The sequence below is a fragment of the Anomaloglossus baeobatrachus genome, chromosome 4 (genome assembly GCF_048569485.1).
Source record: "Anomaloglossus baeobatrachus isolate aAnoBae1 chromosome 4, aAnoBae1.hap1, whole genome shotgun sequence".
Classification (NCBI taxonomy): domain Eukaryota; kingdom Metazoa; phylum Chordata; class Amphibia; order Anura; family Aromobatidae; genus Anomaloglossus; species Anomaloglossus baeobatrachus.
The window spans coordinates 36,488,392-36,510,005 of NC_134356.1; the positions used below are offsets into that span (position 1 = coordinate 36,488,392).

General features: G+C 42.5%; 1 protein-coding gene across 1 annotated transcript in view; it reads left to right on the forward strand.

The window, feature by feature from the left end:
• Window positions 1-20,285, forward strand: part of VWF (von Willebrand factor) — a 236,274-nt gene extending 215,989 nt beyond the window's left edge. The window contains exons 45-52 of the mRNA XM_075344246.1: window positions 871-1,054; window positions 1,799-1,839; window positions 8,290-8,406; window positions 8,488-8,586; window positions 10,905-11,033; window positions 12,650-12,689; window positions 15,733-15,827; window positions 19,636-20,285. Coding sequence (XP_075200361.1) covers window positions 871-1,054; window positions 1,799-1,839; window positions 8,290-8,406; window positions 8,488-8,586; window positions 10,905-11,033; window positions 12,650-12,689; window positions 15,733-15,827; window positions 19,636-19,824 — 894 coding nt within the window. The 3' untranslated portion in view covers window positions 19,825-20,285. The remainder of the gene's footprint in view (window positions 1-870; window positions 1,055-1,798; window positions 1,840-8,289; window positions 8,407-8,487; window positions 8,587-10,904; window positions 11,034-12,649; window positions 12,690-15,732; window positions 15,828-19,635) is intronic.
• Window positions 20,286-21,614: the final 1,329 nt, after the last annotated feature.

Genomic DNA, 21,614 nt, shown 5'->3' on the forward strand with positions numbered 1-21,614 from the left:
CCAATCACTGCCTTTGTCTTCTATCTTCATTCCGGGCATATGGCCACTTCCAGCCAAGTCCCGTAGTCCCCGCTAGTCCCCACATTGGTTTAACCACCCTTCTTATACTTGTCTTTCCTTGGTTCTCAACCAACATGTCATGTCGCGTTCATTCCTCCAATCGCCACCTTTGTCTTCTATCTTCATTCCAGGCCTATGGCCACTTCCATCCAAGTCCTCTAGTCCCCACATTGGTTTATTCATCCTTTTTTTACTTGTCTTTCCTTGTTTCTAACCCAACCTGTCTCGCCACGGTCATTCCTCCAATCACTACCATTGCCTTCAATCTTCATTCTGGGCCTATGACCACTTCCAGCCAAGTCCGCTAATCCCCACATTGGTTTATACTTGTCTTTCCTTGTTTCTAACCCAACCTGTCTCGCCACGGTCATTCCTCCAATCAGTACCATTGCCTTCAATCTTCATTCTGGGCCTATGATCACTTCCATCCAAGTCCTCTAGTCCCCAAATTGGTTTATTGACCCTTCTTTTACTTGTCTTTCCTTGGTTCTAACCCAACCTGTCTCGCCACGGTCATTCCTCCAATCACTACCTTTGTCTTCTATCTTCATTCCGGGCCTATGACCACTTCCAGCCAAGTCCTTTAGTCCCCACATTGGTTTAACCAACCTTCTTATACTTGTCTTACCTTTGCTCTCACCCAACTTGTCCTGCCGTAGTCATTCCTCCAATCACCACTTTTGTCTTCTATCTCCATTCCGGGTCTATGGCCACTTCCAGTCAAGTCCACTAGGGGGGGTGGTGTCTATTTTCCTTTATGTTGTTTTCAAGATTAAACATAACTTTTGATGTGTTTTGGGGAAATTGCAGGTTGGTGCAAGATGGACATTTCCTTACGATCCTTGTATCATTAATGAATGCGCCGAAGTGAACGGAGAAGTCTTCACCCTGCAGAGAAACATCTCCTGCTCTGATATAGAGACCAAGAAATGTCCTACGGGCTATGAGCTGAGCTGCACCCATGGTTCAGAGTGTTGTCCCATCTGCCAATGTGGTAAGGTCCTATTTTTCCATTAGGTTGCATGAATATTATCGAGGTACACATAGGTGTATGTGCCGGAACCTAGAACCACTCAGTATCAGCGGCCTCTACTCCTCCATATCTGGCCTGGATACTTGCAACAGAGGATATCATGGTAGCCAGTCGGCGTGGGTAGTTGTAGTAGCAAGCAGCATATTAGAAATGCACTGAAACTCAAAGACGAATCAGCAGCAGAATATAGCTCAGTAGGAGCAGCAACAGCAGCTCTGAAGCGCTAAGAACTAGCAATGTAACTAACTGGTTGCCCAGGCACCTCCCTTAAGAGGAAGGTGCCTTAAATACCTAAAGTCTCACATCAGACCTGAAAGGCACTTCCGAGTAAAAGCATACTGGCAATTTAAGAAAACAAGGCGCGGCCTACGGGCATTCCTGGAAGGCCTGTACAATGTGTGCTAGCCCTGGCAGACAGGAGCATGGACCGGGGACAAAGCAGCCACCGCTGAGCGGCCAGGAAGACGAGAGGGATGGTGTCCCATCCAGAGCGGGGGGCAGGCCAGTGCGGGGATGCTGACATGGGCACTACAGTATCATGGGGCACGATAGGGCAGCCCACGGTGCTTACAAATCTATAATATAGAGGTGTAGAGACTCAATTTGCCACCAAACAAAGCTCATGAGATCGATTGGATGTGGATGATGTATTTCCGTTCTTTTTTAATGGTTTTATATTTAAATAGAATATTATTCTTTTTATAGAACCTATTCCTGGCTGCCTCCATAATGGTACTATTATCGGGGTAAGTACTGAGGACTCCATTGTGATCACAATTAACAAGCCCACTTTGCTCGCTATTCCTCACTTCCATTTTCTTATGTCATCTTGTCGCTTACAGCAAAGTGGGATTTAATATAAACAAATCCACCAGTCAGAACGCAAAGACTCCCGGGGGACAACCCCTGAGCTACAGGACAACCCCCAAGGAAGCTTAAAACAATGAATAGAATTTTGAAAAAAACATTTTACTTTTGTTGAAATATTTTCTTTTCAGATCCTTCAATCCTCAAGATTCTGGTGTCCTCCATAATATTAAAATATTAAGATTTTAAGACATCATAGTGGCGGATTAAATGCAAACGCTATAACTATTTCACCGGGTTATACAGAAATCAATTTTTCGTCTTTAAACTAAAAATAAGGCGCGGCACCTAATAGCGCAGATCAAGGGAGTAATTAAGATTGGCAGCAGATGTTTTGTTGCTAGGGAAGGCAATCTTTTCCCCTCGAGACGAGGTATCTCAGGTGGCTTTAATCGTGCTAGAGATTACTGAGAATACACCATGTCCCTTTCACTGGGTGAGAGCACAGCTCGCCCACACCTTCCTTCTGCCCCAGCCATAGGGATACTGTAATCTGAAGTCACCAGGTGACATTATCACTGGCCATGTACTCTGCTATATACATTACCTACTGTATACAGTCATGGCCAACATCCTTCAAATTGTTCCAGAAAATGAAGTATTTCTCCTAAAAAATTATTCCAATTACGAACAACACAAAAAAAAACAGAAAAAAGGAACATCATTTCACACAAAACTCAAAAAAATTGGCCTAGACAAAACTGTTATCCCCCTCAATTTAATATTTGGCTGTAGACGCTTTGGAATAATTAACTGCAATCAATCGCTTCCTACAAGCTTATTACTCCTCTCACCTGGAATCTCGGAGTCTTCTTCTTTATAAACTGCTCCAGGTCTCTGATATCTGAAGGCGTCTTCTCTTCTCCCAACAGCAATTTTAAGATCTTTCCAAGGGTGTCAATGGGATTTAGATCCAGACTCATTGCTGCCACTTCGGAACTCTCCAGTGCTTTGTTTCCATCCATTTCTGGGGGCTTCTTGAAGTCTGTTTGGAGTCATTGTCCTGCTGGAAGACCAATGACTTAGAAAGCAAACCCAGATTTCCGACATTGAGCACTACATTGTGACCCCAAATCCTTCAGATTTCATGATGCCTTGCATACAGTCAAGGTACCCGGTGATAGAGCAGCAAAATACCTCAAAGACATCTCTGAGCCTCCCCCATATTTGACTGTAGGTCTTGTGTTCTTTTATTTGTAGGCCTAATTCCATTCTCAGTAAACAGTAGAATAATGTCGTTTTCCAAATAGCTCTATCTTGGTCTCATCTGTCCACAAGATGCTTTCCCAGAAGGATTTTGATTACTCACGTACATTTTGGCAAACTGCAGTCTAGATTTTTATGTCTCTGTGTCAGCAGTGGGGTCCTCCTGGGTCTGGGTTTGATTTAATTCCACTGTGGACGAATAGTTCGCGCTGACACTGATGCCCCCTGATCCTGCAGGACAGAGTGAATTTCTTTGGAACTTGATTGGGGATGCTTATCCACCATCCGGTCTATCCTGCATTGCAACTGTTCATCAATTTTCTCTGCCCTCCACGCTCATGGAGATTAGCAACAGTGCTGTGGGTTGTTAACTTCTTGATTATGTTGCACACAGTGGATAAAGGAACATCAAAATCTCTAGAGACGGATTTGTAACCTTTGGGATTGTTGATATTTTTCAACAATTTTGGTTCTCAAGTCCTCAGACAGTTCTCTTCTCGTTGTTCTGTTCTCCATGTTTAGTGTGGCACACACAGACACTCAAAGCAAAGATTGAGTCAACTTCTCCCCTTTTTATCCGGTTTCAGGTGTGATTTTCATATTGCCCACACCTGTTACTTGCCACAGGTGAGTTTGAACGAGCATCACATGCTGGAAACAAAGTAGTTTACCCAAAGTTTTGGAAAAGTACCAACAATTTTGTCTGGCCGATTTTTGGGGTTTTGTGTACAATTATGTCCAATTTTCCTTTTTTGTCTGTTTTTTTGTGTGTTGTTCCAATACACATAAAAGAGGTGAAGATATATAACAAAATATGTAAATGCAATAATTTTCTGGGAGAAATACCTCATTTTCTGGAACAATTTCACGGGTACCAACACTTTCAGCCATGACTGCATGTAAAAACATTACACGATAACTACTTTTGGGCAGTGTTCTCATCTTCTGTGATGTTGGTTCTACATATAAAGAAAACCATAATGTTCTACTATATCCATTGCATGAAAAATGCACAAAGATCTAACATTCCCATCTGCTTGAAGCACCTTTTTTTGGAACATCTGCCCTCTTATATATAACATCCCAAATGTAAAGGGAATCTTTCAGCAGGTTTTTCTATGTAATCTGACAGTAGCATGATATAGGGACAGAGACACTCCAGTGATGTATCACGCAGTTTACTGGGTACAGCAATTGCGGAAGAATCACAGTTTTCTCTGATGCAGATGTAGCAGAGCTCAGAATGCTGAGCTGTGTATAACCCACTCATAACACTGATTGGCAGCTTTCTGTGTACATTTTATATTGATAGAAAGCTACTAATCAGTGGTGGGGGCGTGGTTGGACAAGGATGTATGAACTACCTAGTCCTCTAATTTCTTGACAATAAAACACTGATTTTATTGAAACAATAAAACTCAGACCAGTGAGGGACACAACGCTGAAATCAGGGTCTCTGCCCCTACATCGTGCTGCTCTCAGATTCATAGCAAAAACCTGCTGACAGATTGCCCTTCTAGAAATCATAACTTTTTCTGTATCTTCTCTCACTACTTGACATAAGTACCATCAAAACAATAGAGTATAAACACATGCAGGAAATCTCCTTAACCATTTAATCACCTCATGTACATCATGTTTTTTTGCATGAAAGGGAACCTGTCACCAGATTTGGTGACTATAAGCTGCGGCCACCACCAGTGGGCTCTTATATACAGCATTCTAACATACTGAATATAAGAGCCCAGGCCGCTGTGTAGAACATAAAAATCACTTTATAATACTCACCTAGAAGGTTGCTTCGGTGCTGGTTGGCCCGGTGGGCGGCGCTGTTCTCCGGGACCGGCGCCTCCCCTTTCGGCCATCTTGCTCCTCTGTCTTCTGAAGCCTGAGTGCATGACGCATCTACGTCATACACACTCGTCTGTATTGAGGTCCCACTCATACGCACTACAATACTTTAATCTGCCCTGAGTAATGCAGATCAAAGTGCGCCTGCGCAAGACCTCAATGCCGGTGCGTGTACATGACGTAGGACGCGTCATGCACACAGGCTTCAGAAGACGGCGGACCAAGATGGCCGAAAGAGCAGGCACTGGTCCTGGAGAACAGAAGACTGGTGACAAGTTCCCTTTAAAATGGATAACAAAGCCACCCCCACCAGAGTTTTTGTAGAAAATAGTTGTCTTAAGCTGGTGTCACACACAGTGACGACGACAACGACGTCGCTGCTACGTCACCATTTTCTGTGACGTAGCAGCGACGTCCCGTCGCTGTCGCTGTGTGTAACATCCAGCAACGACCTGGCCCCTGCTGTGAGGTCGCCGGTCGTTGCTGAATGTTCAGCTTCATTTTTTGGTCGTCGCTCTCCCGCTGTGACACACACATCGCTGTGTGTGACAGTGAGAGAGCGACGAAATGAAGGGAGCAGGAGCCGGCGTCTGGCAGCCTGCGGTAAGCTGTAACCAGGGTAAACATCGGGTAACCAAGGGAAGACCTTTCCCTGGTTACCCGATATTTACCTTCGTTACCAGCGTCCGCCGCTCTCGCTGCTAGTGCCGGCTCCTGCTCTGTGCACATGTAGCTGCAGTACACATCGGGTAATTAACCCGATGTGTACTGTAGCTAGGAGTGCAGGGAGCCAGCGCTAAGCAGTGTGCGCGGCTCCCTGCTCTCTGCACATGTAGCACAGCGACGAGTGTCGTTATGATCGCTGCTGCGTCTGCTGTGTTTGACAGCTAAGCAGCGATCATAACAGCGACTTACAAGGTCCCTGTTGCGTCACAGAAAATGGTGATGTAACAGCAACGTCGCTGTCGCTATGTATGAACCCAGCTTTACCTCAGGACTGAACCGGTGACCTTGAGCAGTTTTGTCAGCACTACAGCTAAGGGATTTAGGCAGTGACTACTGTTCTTATCTCTGTATATTCTATTTTACATTTCCTACACCTACCTTTTCTGTTAGGATGTTAGGAGTTTGCCCTTGTTTTCATTTATTATTTCTCATTTGTCCATTTGTGCACATGTTTTATGTTTCCTTACCTTGGGTCCCCTAGTATCTCTGCACATTTTACCCTATCTTGATTTGTAGTGTTAGTAATCTCCCCTCTGGTTCCTCAGGAGGTTCGAGAGACAACTCGACGGCCTTTCAGGCAGACAGGACCTTGTTGTGGATTTCTAGTTGTGCGGCTAGGGATATTCCAGTCTGTTCAAGAACCATTAGAGTGTTGTACAGCTAGGGATACAAGTCACTACAGGAACTCTGAGAGTGAAATAGGTTATATTACCTCTTTGCCCGTGTTGGAATACGTACATGCATAGCAATAGTCCCTAAAAAACATTGTACAGCCTTATTTTTTTAGAACTAATTAGAGTTGCAACCCCAGAACAAACATATACTTAATCTATCATGAACACCTTTACATTTTAATAATCTACGTATAATAACCAGAAATTAAATAGACAGGGTACACACACCTTCACTTGCTTTCATATAGCTACATTTGCTCACCAGTACTTGTTTGCCCCCATGCATAAAGACATTTCAGCTCCCCCCATGGTTAAACAAGAAACACAATACCGTCATACATCATATTTTCCCTAAGCTCAATCCCCAGATACAAAATATTGCTTGATCATCTCCTGAAAATGACTTTATCATTATAGCTATAACTTACGCATCAAATTCACACACATCGCCCATGACCACCATGTGCACAACATGAGTATCACTTTAACTCCCTTAAATTCCAAAATGGACCATATTTCCAGATTATAAGACACACTATTTTCCCTCCAAACTGGTGCGTCTTATAATCCGGATATGGCTTACCGGAGCGGCGGTGGTGGCACAGGGTTGGCGATATTGAGGGCTCAGGAGGGTCAGTGGAAGAAGGGTCTGCGATACTGCGGGCTCCCGGGGTTTTGCGGCACCGGGCGCCATTGATCTACCTGCGGGCTGCTTTGAATTGCGTTTGATGCAATGGACTTCAAGAAAATGGCTGCAGATGCGATGCATGCGCAGTTTGGCCTCCACAGCCATTTTCTTGAAGTCCATTGCGTCAATAGAGCCCTTAGCCCGCCAGCAGATCAATGGTGCCGACCGCCACTGCGACACCACACAAACCTGCAGTATTGCCGACCCTCCATCCACTGACCCTCCTGATCCGAGACACCCCCTCCTCCGAGCCCACAGCAGCACTGACCCTCCTGAGCCGCGACACCCCCTCCTCATAACCTACAGATTCGCTGACCCTCCTGAGCCGAACACCCCCTCCTCCGAACCCGCAGCATCGCTGACCCTCCTGAGCCGTAACACCCCCTCCTCTGAACCCGCAGCATCGCTGACCCTCCTGAGCCGTATTACCCCCTCCTCCGAACCCGCAGCATTGCTGACCCTCCTGAGCCGCAACACCCCCTCCTCCGAGCCCTCAGCATCGCCCCCCCTCCTGATGAGCCCTAACACCCCCTCCTCCGAGCGCTCAACATCGCTCCCCCTCCTGAGCCGTAACACCCCCTCCTCCAAGCCCTCAGCAGCGCTGACCCTCCTGAGCCGTAACACCCCCTCCTCCGAGCCCTCAGCAGCGCTGACCCTCCTGAGCCATAACACCCTCTCCTCTGAGCCCACAGCATCGCCGACCCTGCCTCCTGAGCCACTCCACCACCGCCGCTCCCCCCGATAAGCTAATATAAGAGGCACTAGGATTATAAGATGGACCCTAATTTTAAGAGTAACAATTATTTTTTCCTATTTTCCTCCTTCAAATTTGGGGGTGCGTCTTATAATCCAGTGAGTCTTATAAAACGAAAAATATGGTATACTGCACCTTTTATGTCTCCGCTCATACACAGTTTTCTTCTGCTTCAGTCTTCTCCTGCAGAATATATCTTCCTCACCTCTTTCATCATACAGAACAAAGACAAGATAGGCAAGACGCACACAACTTTATGCATAGGAGGTCCCTTTCTAATGCTCTCCATTTGCTCCAGGGACTTCTTTTTTTTTTCACCAAATCAAACCCAAAAATCCTTCTAAATGCTAAAATGTTCTCAAATTGTTTGATCGATAACCATTATCTATTCTCTGAGACTATAGAAATTCTATCATTTTTATCATTTCAGCCCGGAAAAACTTTATTGATTGATGAATGCTCAAATTGTAAATGCAGTGTTTCCAGTGGACCCATTCCAGGCTATAAACTCTCTTGTAGACATATCCGCTGTGAGTCGTGTCCAGAGGTCAGTTTTATTCCTGGTATTTTGACCATTTATGGAAATTTTTTCCAAATTTGGGTAACATAATTTATTTTTTCCCCCTAGAATACAGTTCAGCAGAAGACTGATGGATCATGTTGCGGTAAATGTGTACTGATTGCCTGTCCTGTCACCATGAATAATGGAAATCGTGTCACAGTGGAGGTGAGGGCATCTCTGCTATGGATGGTCGCAATTTTGTTTCACAAGTCCCCTAAAAATAAGCAAATCAGTTCTCACAACAGTTTGTTAATTTGATCTGATCACAAGCGATCATCCATAAAGAACCTGGCAGCAAGTGTTCTATTTCTCTGCACTGCCCCCGGAGGCGAAATGGAGAATTACACACTGAAAGCTATGTACATTCCATGTAATGCATGGACACGCCGGGTCCTCCAGGGCGAGAGATATATTCTATAGCTGAATAAACTGTCAATAGATTACCAATATAACAAATGTATATCTGTCTCAAACTCTTGCCCAGTATATCCTATCGATACACTTGATGAACATACTGAACATAGCCCTCCTTGCTCACTGAAACTTGATTGATTCACCTTAACTCCTTCCCTGGTACTGTCGGGGGAGACCGCTAAGGGGTCTTCAGGGTCACAGAGACGGAGTCTAAATCAAATCTGCGCAGATGTACTGTATGTATGAGGAAAAATGACCACACAAAGACGTATCTCTATCCAAGAGAAGCTCAATGCTCTTCTAACCCATATATTATAAAATACACACAGTTATTCAGTTCAACATTTTCCCTGATTGGTTAGAGATAACCGACAAAGTCTATATAGTACGTCATCAGCCTGCTACTGGCTTCCTAATACCAGTTTGAACCAGCTACTGAATACTTCTTTGTTCATTGTGCATTTTGGAAAGATAAATCCCCAGCTTCACATCTCAGCTGGTGAGAACCAACATGTTATGAATACAATCAGTGTGTTATGAATACTTGCATTGTTCAGCCTAATATAATTTGTTTCAATAACACATTCCAAAGGTGCATCCTGGTATGCACATAGCAATAATCATACAAACACAGATGATCTTATTATATGGACAATTGATTCATATCCTGGACCTTCACTCACAGTATGTCCTATGTCGGCTCCCTGATTATGATGCGGCCCCACATGCTGAGACCGCATCTTTCCCTGCACATGTCAGCTGTTAACTAGTCAAATTCTGCTGTCAATCTCTGACAGCGGGACTTAACACTCGCCGGCAGGGAGCGCATCATTCCCTGCTCCCATCGGCAGCCCTGTGATGTGATTGCGGCACAACGATGGGTTGTCATGGTTTGTCTTGACAGCCGGGGGACAGCTTATGACCCCTGTCACTGTCATGATGAACTTCCTGTGAACGCTGGTTGTGAGTCAGCGTTCACAGGAAGTCAGTATTTCTGCTGTACAGAGCAATGCTGATGCTGATGAACGACTCTGTACAACACGAGCGATCGGAAGATCAAAACATCAGTAAAAACAGTAAAATTGGGGGAAAAGTTTTCAAAAATATGAAAAAAATAAACAAAATGTTATAAAAAAATAAAAAAGTTCAAATCCTTCCACTTTTGCCACATTGAAAATAAAACAATAAAAAATACACATTTTTGGTACCGCCGCATTCAGAAATGCCAGATCTATCAAAATATTAAATAAATTAATCAATTGGTAGTGTGTATTGAGGAAAAAAAGCCAGAATTAAGATTTTGAGGTTGCCGCAACATTGCAATAAAATGCAATAAGAAGCAATCAAAACATCGCATCAACCCAAAAGTGGTATCAGTAAAAACAGCAGCTCAAGACACAAAAAATAAGCCATCACTGAGCCCCAGATCCTGAAAAATGAGAGTGTTACAGGTCTTAAAATATAGCGCCAAAAGGGCAATTTTTTAATTTTTTACAAATTTCGGATTATTTTTCACCACTTACGGTGAATACATAACAAAAACTATACATGTTTGGTATCTATGAACTCGTACTGACCTGGGGAATCATACTGACCACTCAGTTTTACCATATAGTGAACATAGTGAATAAAAAAACAAAGAAACATTGTGAAATTGAACTTTTTTTTTCAATTTCACCACACTTGGAATTTTTTTTCCCATTTTCCAGTAAAATGTGGGGCAGAATGAATAGTGTCATTCAAAAGTACAACTCATCCCGCAAAAAACAAACCCGCATACAGCTATATGGGTGGAAAAATAAAAACATTATGGCTCTTGGAAGAAGGGCAAGATAAACATGAAAATGAAAAATGGCCGCGGTGGGGAGGGGATAATGCAAAACTCTGTGGAAGGTGAATGGAAGGGAGTTACCGTAATTATAACTGAAAGATCAGACTACACAGGGTTTGTTTGTAGTCCGTAACCATAGAAACACATATGCCTGCATAGGAGCTGCAGACAGGAAAACGGAAGGAAATAATCACAACTTATCCACTGATCTTCCTATAACAACGTCCTTTCCCGACAGCCAAATGAAACCTTACGAGACGGCTGTAACACTCACATCTGCAGAGCGAACGAGCAAGGGGACCTGATGTTGGTAACTAACAAGATTACGTGCCTGGACTTCAATCGAGAAAAATGCTTAGCGGACGGGGTGAGTTCTTATGTGTTCATGATTTCAAGATTTATAGGATATTCACTTTCTGGATTCTATAGATTTGTGATCTATCTCATTTAGAAAGAGGAAGGGTCAACTTTGCATTTAAGTGGTCTGGGGGGACTCAGGGACTCCAGATAATAATACTACTAGTACTTGTAAAATATATTTATAGTCATCAAAGTCTTTTTCTTCTGATAAGATAAAGTCTGCCCCAAAAAAACAAGTAAAAAATAAAATTCTGCCTCCTGTAGTCACCACTAGGGGGAGCCGAAATTCATATTGCATATAGGGATGAGTGTACCCTTGGAATTTCGGGTTTGCTTGGTTCGACTAGGCTTTAGTTAAGTTATGATCGGGACCTGGACTTGACCCCGGACCCCGAACCCCATATAAGTCAATGTGGACCGGAACTTATGTGCTATAAGATGTTAGATGGAGTTTTGCACAAACATCACTGACTATCATGGTGGCATTGGGCTCTGTTCTCATTGTAGATTCTGACACTCCACCTGATGGTTTCTCTGGTGTTTGGAATAAACACAGACAGACACAGGCATTGACCTGCTGTGTGCTGATCTATAGGCAGGCTAGCAAGAGTTGACCTCTGCTAGTCTGCTTGTGAGACACCTGTGATCACATGTGGTGAGGAAGCCAATCACATCTGCTCCTCTCTTATTTATGCTGGATGAAATCTTCTACCCATGCCAGCTATAGTTTATTCTATGTTGGTCTGTGAACGTTGGTGCCCCAGACTTTCTGGTGAAAGCGTCGCTTTTGTTTGGAGCAGTTGTGGAATTTACCCCTGTTGTCTTGTTGCTTCCTTTCTGCTCTTGTTTTCCTCCTCAGCTCTTATTGTTTTATAACTCTGTGTGTGTGCTGTGTGACAGAGTTTTTATTTCCACTGTCTGTCTGTTTTTGTGATTTTTAACCCACTCCTGTGGAGAAGGGGGATCAGACCATCACTGGTCAGTAGCAGGGCCAGGAAGGAGACTCAGGCCTGTCCACCATTATGAGTATCCCTGAGGCTAGGGATAGCTTAGAGCCCCCTAGCTTGAGTGTCAACTTAGGAACCCCAGTTCCCCACTATCCCACAGTCATCGGGACATAAAATGTTCATAGCAAAAGATAGAGGGCTGCAAAAGGAAGAAAATGGGGGAAAGAGCAGGACAATTTCCCTGTACACAAATCTGGATAGCGAAAAACTAAAAAAATAAAAAAACGTGGGGTCCCACCTATTTTTTATAGCCAGCCCAGGTAAAGCAGACAGCTGGGGGCTGCAACCCTCAGCTGTCAGCTTTACCTTGGCTGCTTATCAAAAATAGGGGGGGGACCCAATCTGTTTATTAAAAAATCATTTAAATAAATAGGAGATTATAGGAGCCATTATGCATTTTAACCAAAAGTTCAATGTTCCCTGGGAACAGGTTGGGGCAACTAAATCTCCCCCTCCTTCCCCAAGTTCATAGATTTAGTTACAGAATAGGTGACATTATGGACCATATTCTGCTGTGTGGTCATACAGTAGGGAGGATATTGTATTATAAAGCTTTGTAATTATCGGTGAATATACTGGATATTATTCATTTATTTGCTTATAATTTTGCTTTTAGGGTAAAATCAAACAGCTTGACGATTCCTGTTGTGAAACTTGTAAGTAAAAAATATAAGATTGTCTTGCATAAGCAATATCTATCCATCCTTCTATCCCTCTATCAATCTATCTATCCCTCTATCATCTATCTATCTATCTATCCCTCCATCTATCTATCTATCTAGCTATCTATCCCTCTATCTATCTCTCTATCTATCTATCCCTCTATCTATCTATCTATCTATCTATCTATCCCTCTATCTATCTATCTATCTATCTATCTATCCCTCTATCTATCTATCTATCTATCTATCCCTCTATCTATCTATCCATCCTTCTATCCCTCTATCTATCTATCCATCCTTCTATCCCTCTATCTATCTATCCATCCTTCTATCTATCTATCTATCTATCTATCCCTCTATCTATCTATCTATCTATCTATCTATCTATCTATCTATCTATCTATCTATCCCTCTATCTATCTATCCCTCTATCTATCTATCTATCTATCTATCTATCCCTCTATCTATCTATCTATCTATCCCTCTATCTATCTGTCTATCTATCTATCTATCTATCTATCTATCTATCTATCTATCCCTCTATCTATCCCTCTATCTATCTATCTATCTATCTCTCTATCTATCTATCCCTCTATCTATCTGTCTATCTATCTATCTATCTATCTATCTATCCCTCTATCTATCCCTCTATCTATCTATCTATCTATCCATCTATCCCTCTATCTATCTATCTATCCCTCTATCTATCTATCCATCTATCTATCCCTCTATCTATCTATCTATCTATCTATCCCTCTATCTATCTATCTATCTATCTATCCCTCTATCTATCTATCTATCTATCTATCTATCTATCTATCCCTCTATCTATCTATCTATCTATCCCTCTATCTATCTATCCATCTATCTATCCCTCTATCTATCTATCTATCTATCTATCTATCTATCTATCTATCTATCTATCCCTCTATCTATCTATCTATCTATCTATCTATCCCTCTATCTATCTATCTATCTATCTATCTATCTATCTATCTATCCATCCTTCTATCTCTCTATCTATCTATCTATCTATCTATCTATCTATCTATATATCTATCTATCTATCTATCTATCTATCCCTCTATCTATCTATCTATCTATCTATCCCTCTATCTATCTATCCATCTATCTATCCCTCTATCTATCTATCTATCTATCTATCTATCCCTCTATCTATCTATCTATCTATCCATCCTTCTATCTCTCTATCTATCTATCTCTCTATCTATCTATCTATCTATCTATCTATCTATCTATCTATCTATCTATCTATCTATCTATCTATCTATCTATCTATCTATCTATCCCTCTATCTATCTATCCATCCTTCTATCTCTCTATCTATCTATCTATCTATCTATCTATCTATCTATCTATCTATCTATCTGTCTGTCTGTCTGTCTTATTACATAGTTACATAGTTACTTAGGTTGAAAAAAGCCCTAGGTCCATCTAGTTCCCCCTTCCTCCACCAGTTCTACATTTTGTCCCTAAGTCACTTATAACCAACAATGTTGTGTGTACTGAGGAAATCATCCAGCCCTGATATAAAAGCTGTTATAGTATCTGCCATTACTACCTCTTGTGGTCGGCATTCCACAGTCTAGAAATATCAAAGAACTGACCCGCACATCCAACAAATGTGAACAGGTGCTAACTGAAAAAACATAGTAACTATAAATGCATACAGTCGCACACTGAAAAAGCCAAAAATGTACAAGGGAAAATATCTCTCTTTTGCAGTAATGCAGTGCCATATTTTCCCTTGTACATTTTTGGCTTTTTCAGTGTGCGACTGTATGCATTTATAGGCATTCCACAGTCTGACTGCTCTAACTGTAAAGAACCCTTTCCTATTTAGCTGTCGGAATCTCTTTTCTTCCACTCGCAGTGAGTGCCCCCTGGTCCTTAGTATTGTCTTCGGAAGAAATAAGTCATGAGCCAGTCCTTTATATTGACCACACAAGTATTTATACATATAAATGAGATCTCCTCTGAGACGTCTTTTTTCTAAGCTAAGCATATCTAACTTTTTCAACCTCTCATCATACGGGCGGCCTCCATTACTCATCATACGGGCGGCCTCCATTACTCATCATACGGGCGGCCTCCATTCCTCTCATCATATGGGCGGCCTCCATTACTCATCATACGGGCGGCCTCCATTCCTTGTAGTAGTCTAGTTGCCCGCCTTTGAACTGACTCTAACTTCTGAATGTCCTTTTTAAAATGTGGAGCCCAAAACTGGATCCCATATTCCAGATGTGGCCTTACAAGTGATTTATAGAGGGGTAACAATACGTTGGGATCACGGGATCTAATCTCTCTTTTTATACACCCTAAAATCTTGTTTGCTTTTGCAGCTGCTGCCTGACATTGAGTGCTGCTGCTCAGCTTATTTGTAATGAGAATACCCAAGTCCTTCTCCTGTTCTGTAGTCCCAAGTTTACTTCCATTTAATGTATACGCAGCTATAGGATTACTCTGTCCTAGGTGCATTACTTTACATTTATCAACATTAAATCTCATTTGCCAAGGATCTGCCCATTCTGACATCTTATCCAGATCTTTTTGTAATATTGTACTATCAAGGTCAGTTTTAAATATCCTACATAGTTTGGTGTCATCAGCAAAGACTGACACTGTACTATCAATCCCATCCACAAGGTCATTAATAAAGAGATTAAAAAGAATTGGTCCTAGCACAGATCCCTGCGGCCCCCACTGCTGACTATGGCCCATTTAGAGAATATACCACTTATGACTACTCTTTGTTTCCTATTTTTTAGCCAATTCCTTACCCAGTTGCTTATAGTTTCCCCTAGTCCTTGCTTCTGGAGCTTTAGTATAAGGCTATTATGTGGTACAGTATCAAATGCCTTTACAAAGTCCAAATAAATCACATCAGCTGCATTACCAATATCCAGGTTTGCACTTACCCCCTCATAGAACCCCAACAGGTTGGTTAGACACGACTTATCTTTCATGAATCCAGTCTGTCTGTCTGTCTTACATTTGCCGTGCAATGTTCTAGGTGTGGAGCCAGAGTGTAAACAAGCCGGAGTTCCCGAATATATTCACGTTGATGACTGTGTGTCCGAGAGAGAGCTGAGCATCGTGTCCTGTAAGGTAAGAACAAGGCAGGGACCGATATGGCTATGATATATCTGTATAATCAGCACTGACGAACAGGGACAGAAAAAGACCCCTCTGCAAGAACAATATATGGACCCTGTGCGGTCCAATAACTCATCATAATGCACAATTCCGCCTGATTTGGAAGTATAAATTCCCCCCCTTACTTCTTGGGCCCCTGGAGTATGAGAAACGCCATTTGAAACAGGTGACCTCACTTAAAAGGGTAATCTTATGATATCATGTGATGACTTATCCTTAGTGTATGACATCATTTATGATTGGACCCCCACCGATATTGAGAAAGAAGGGGCCACCCGGACTGTTTTCTCTGCATAGTGACATTGTTTAAAGGGAATCTCTCAGGTGATTTTGTAGTACAATGCTAGTGTGGATTTTTTTTAAATAGGGATTAAGGAGACCTTTCAGGATCAGTAAGTTTTATTGCTCTACCTTATCCTGTTATCTTGCTGTAATCTCCATAGAATTTAGTGTCTCCTGGTGAATAGTCAAGTATATGTAAATACAATTTGCATATTCACTGCTCACCCACCCATCTCTCACTGTCACTGCTGAGAGGTGGGAGTGAGTATGGGTGGGGTCAGCAGTGCAAATTCAGTTCAGATTTACTATCACTGATGCCAGCACTGAGAGATGGGAGAGGGAGCAGTGAACATGCAATTTGTATTTACATCTGCTTGACTAGTTACTAATATGTCACACTGAATTCTATGAAGCTTGCAACAAGATAATGTAGAGCAATAAAACTTACTGCTCCTGAAAGGTCTCATTATGCCCTATTTAAAGATAACATTAGTATTGTACTAGAAAATCACCTGACAGATTCCCTTTAATATTTGTTTATGGCGGGAATTAGAGCCAGCCCCATACACAAGGCACAAATGTACAGTGAGGAATGTGAAGGGTAAACTGCAATAAATCAGCCCTGTATCACCTTAAGCTTTAGAAGATACTCAGAGGTCAGACCCCCAGTAATGGGTTACCCTAGCCATTCTATAATTATTATAGCAACTTCTTCACTTTTGGAGCACTCTTAATTTAGTTTTGTCAGTAGGATATTGACCTTCTAAGTTTACCTTTACAAACTAATGGAGGCTTGTTTGGCCATCAAGTCTCTCAAACCTCATACAACCCTTGGCCACGTGATGACTTATCTCTAGTGTATGACATCATTTATGATTGGACTCCCACCGATCTTGAGAAAGAAGGGACCACAGAGACTGTTTTCCCTGCATAGTGGCACTGTTTAAAGGGAATCTGTCAGGTGTTTTTGTAGGACAATACTAATGTTATCTTTGAATACTGTAGGCCTTAAGGCCACGTCTCACTAAGCAACATCGCTAAAAACATCGCTGCTGAGGCACGATTTTTGTGACGCAACAGCGATCTTGATAGCGATGTTGCTGTGTGTGACATCCAGCAACAACCTGGCCCTTGCTGTGAGGTTGCCGGTTGTTGCTGAATGTCCTGGACCATTTTTTAGTTGTTGCTGTCCCGCTGTGAAGCACACATCGCTGTGTGTGACAGCGAGAGAGCAACAACTGATGTGCAGAGAGCAGGAGCCGCCTTCTGCAGACGCTGGTAACCAAGGTAAACATCGGGTAACCAAGAAGCCCTTTCCTTGGTTACCCGATATTTACCTTCGTTACCAGCGTCCGCCGCTCTCAGGCTGCCAGTGCCGGCTCCCTGCTCCCTGCACACGTAGCCGGAGTACACATCGGGTAATTAAGCCGATGTGTACTGTGGCTAGAAGTGCAGGGAGCCAGCGCTAAGCGGTGTGCTCTCACGCTGCCAGTGCCGGCTCCCTGCTCCCTACACATGTAGCTGGAGTACACATCGGGTAATTAACCCGATGTGTACTCTGGCTAGGAGTGCAGGGAACAGGGAGCCAGCACTGGCAGTGTGAGAGCGGCGGACGCTAGTAACTAAGGTAAATATCAGGTAACCAAGAGAAGTGCTTTTCTTGGTTACCCGATATTTACCTTAGTTACCAAGCGCAGCATCGCTTCCACGCGTCGCTGCTGGCAGGGGGCTGGTCACTGGTCGCTGGTGAGATCTGCCTGTTTGACAGCTCACCAGTGACCATGTAGCGATGCACCAGCGATCCCTGCCAGGTCAGGTCGCTGGTGGGATCGCTGGAGCGTCGCTTAGTGTGACGGTACCTTTAAGGAGACCTTTCAGGATCTGTATGTTTTATTGTTCTACTTTATTCTGTTATCTTGAGGTAAGCTCTATAGAATTCAGTGTCTCCTGACTGCTAGAGACTCTACTGAAGGCAGAGTCCAGGACCAGATGACTATCTAAGCTGTATCCTGTCCTTGACTCTCACCGGGCTTTTCATTGGTACAAACGGGGCTCTTCTCCTTTTGCAGATGGTTTGTACTAGGCTACTTCATACTTCACTTTTTACACTTCGGTGATATAAAGATCTGTCTTGGACTTTAATGTTTCCAGATTAGTGTTAATGTCCCTTTGATCTTGACTATTTAAGAAGTTTCAAGGATCTTTAAGGTGTTGCCCATAGACCTACAGGGTAACAAAAAAGATACAGTCGCACTCTGTAGTGCTAAGATATGTGTAACAATGAATATGGGAATATAGACATGCATTACTTCTATAGAAAACTTGTCAAAAATTAGAGACTTAGCACACAAAAATGGCCAGTTTTATGTGAGCCCAACAGCCAACAGCAAGACGACCTCCGTTTGTTGGGTCCCTATCAAACTAATGCCTCTCTTTGGGTTAAAAAACCTACAATTTATGGGCGGACAGGAACCTGCAAATGGATAATTAAAATAGCCTAAGGCTGAAGAGCAGGAGTGATCAATCAGAAGGCATGACCCTAAGAAAAACACATACTACCTTTCCAATGGGAACAGGTGCAAACCCTTGGTCACCATGTTCTAGAGACTCTACTGAAGGCAGATGATTATGTAAGTAGTGTCCTGTCCATCACTCTCACCAGGCTTTCCTTAGGTAGAAATGGGGCCCTTCTCCTTTTGCAGATTATTTATACTAGACCACTTCATACTTCACTTTGTACACTTGGGTGATATAAACAGTTGTCTTGGACTTTAATGTCTCCAGATTAGTGTCAGTGTCTCTCGTTTAGTCTTGACTATTTAAGAAGTTTCAATGATCTTAAAGGTATTGCCTATTGACCTACATGGTAACAAAAAAGAGCTTCCATGGGTATAAATGGGGCCCTTCTCCTTTTGCAGATTGTTTATACTAGGTCACTTCATACTTCACTTTCCACACTTGGGCTATCGCGAGATTTGCCTTGGGCTTTACTGTCTTCAGATTAGTCTCAGTGTCTCCCGTTTGGGCTTGACTAGGGATGATCAAATACCTCAAATATTCGGCTTCGTGAATATTTTCCGAATACCTCGCCGCTATTCGATTATTTGATGCGCAATGTAAGTCTATGGGAAGCCCGAATAGTACCGAATAATTGTTATTTGGGTTTCCCATAGACTTACATTGCGGATTGGATATTCGCGAATAGTCGAATATCGGCGAGGTATTCGGAAAATATTCGTGAAGCCGAATGATCGAAGTATTTGATCATCCCTAGTCTTGACTATTTGAGGTCAAATTCCTTAAAGAACCAAGTTTCAAGGTTCTTTAAGATGTTGCCCATTGACCTACCGGGTAGCAACTTGCAGGTGGCCCTCGTGAGATTTCAGATATGGAGATGATGAGAGAAGAAGACCTTCTTAAATAGAACCCATTAAAGTGTTCTGCTTTGTTTAGTATTTCTTATTTTTGCCCTTTGTAGGGTAAATGCACCAGTACATCAATCTATAACACAAAAACCCGCAGTATGGAAGACCAGTGCACCTGCTGCTCCGCGACACAGACCGAACTGGTGAACGTCTCCCTCCGATGCACCAACGGGACTACGGTGGAACATAAAGTTACACAGGCCACAAACTGCGAATGTCTGTCCCGGCAATGTGAAAAGTAAAAATGTCCGACTACTGCTTTGTATACATTTGACCCTTTTTTGCATTTTGAGCCTATATTTCCCTGAACAGAAGGAAACATTGATAAAAATGTGCAATTTTAAGTGTTTTACAGTTTTCAAAACTTCTATTTTTTAGTCAAATTATTTTATATAACAGAAATACATAACAGAGTATTTTATATTTTTACTAATGCAATAAAGCTCTGAGAACTTTACATTACCTTTACGCTAAAAAGTAAAATTCTGCATTGTAGATAGTGACTCCATTTAGCCGTGAATGGCGGAAATTGTTATATGTACCAAAGGGGGCAAAAAAAATCTAACTACTGCTTTACGCGAAACACCAATATTGTCACTTATGGTTATTCTTTGCATTTTTTTCATTTTTTTCTTCATTTGTAAAAAGAAAGAGCAAAAGATAAATGTAAAAAATATAAATAAAATACATTTTAATAACTCAACCATGAGTCCATGTTCTTTCTTCACTGCGGCCATTCCTGAATACTGACTTTGATTCCTCAGATGTCCATGATGGACTCCAAAAAGGGTGGGTCTAGTGCTTCTTCAGATCTATATCAACCTTGAAGACTTAAAAAAGGTCCATAAACACTGCAAAAATGTGTGCAAATACCATATACACAGATTGTTTAGGTGGAAATTACCAATTGTCCAGCACCCCCGTCCTTTAACAGCTAAAACCTGCCAGTCCTCCATTATTAGTGAACTTTCCGAGGTTTTTAGTGCAGTAGGACCGTTTGTCTTGCACCCTGAGGAAGGACGGAAAAATTGAAGAAGAAAGAGACTGGTAAATCCTATACAATGTGTGTGTGTGTTATATACTGATGTGTATACGCAGAGCTCCAAACCATCCTAGATCCAGCAGTACAGATGCATATAGGGGAATATATTCCAATGTTTCCATATTTCTATGCCATGCAGCTTAGACGATGCCATGATTATTCAGTTCCTCCTTCTCCAGACACAAGAACTTTAGAGAAGTGTTAGCATCTGTCTCTGTGCTCTGTACATACATTTATTAATAAATTATTTACTTTTCTAATATGTGGTCTACCCTGGATTTAAACTCACAATGTCTTGCATGACAGGCGACAGCTTTAGCTATGAGCCACAGGCTCCACTGCGAAGTGTAGGAGAATTTCTAAATAATCTTCTTCTTTACAGGTACGTTGTACTGGTACATAGAGAGCTATCTCTAACGACACACTACGTGATGTGACTGCTAACTGGTCAATTGTGAACGCACATAATTTCACAATTCCTCTGTATTCCCCGTGTGGGTGGGCAGTCACGTGTGTGTTATATACTGATGTGTGTGTTATGTATTAGGGTGTTATAAATGGGACTGATGTTGGTATCTCAGTGTTCCCATATATATGTGCATATGTGTTTATAAAACATGTATTGTGTGTATTTAATATGAATTGTGTGTGTATGTGTTACTGTCATGGCTCGAGTTGGGGATTCAGTCCAGTGACCACCTGCTCTGTGGTCAGTTCCTCTGTTTGCTGAGCTCAGTCCTAACACTGATGATTAGTATTACTTTTGTTTTTTCTCTCTGGGCCTTAAGGCCTCGTCACACGCAGCGATATCACTAGCGAGCATACCCGCCCCCGTCGTTTGTGCGTCACAGGCAAATCGCTGCCCGTGGCGCATAATATCGTTAGGAGCCATCACACGGACTTACCTGCCTTGCGACGTCGCTGTGGCCGGCAAACTGCCTCCTTTCTAAGGGGGCGGTTCATGCTGCGTCACTAAGCGGCGTCACTAAG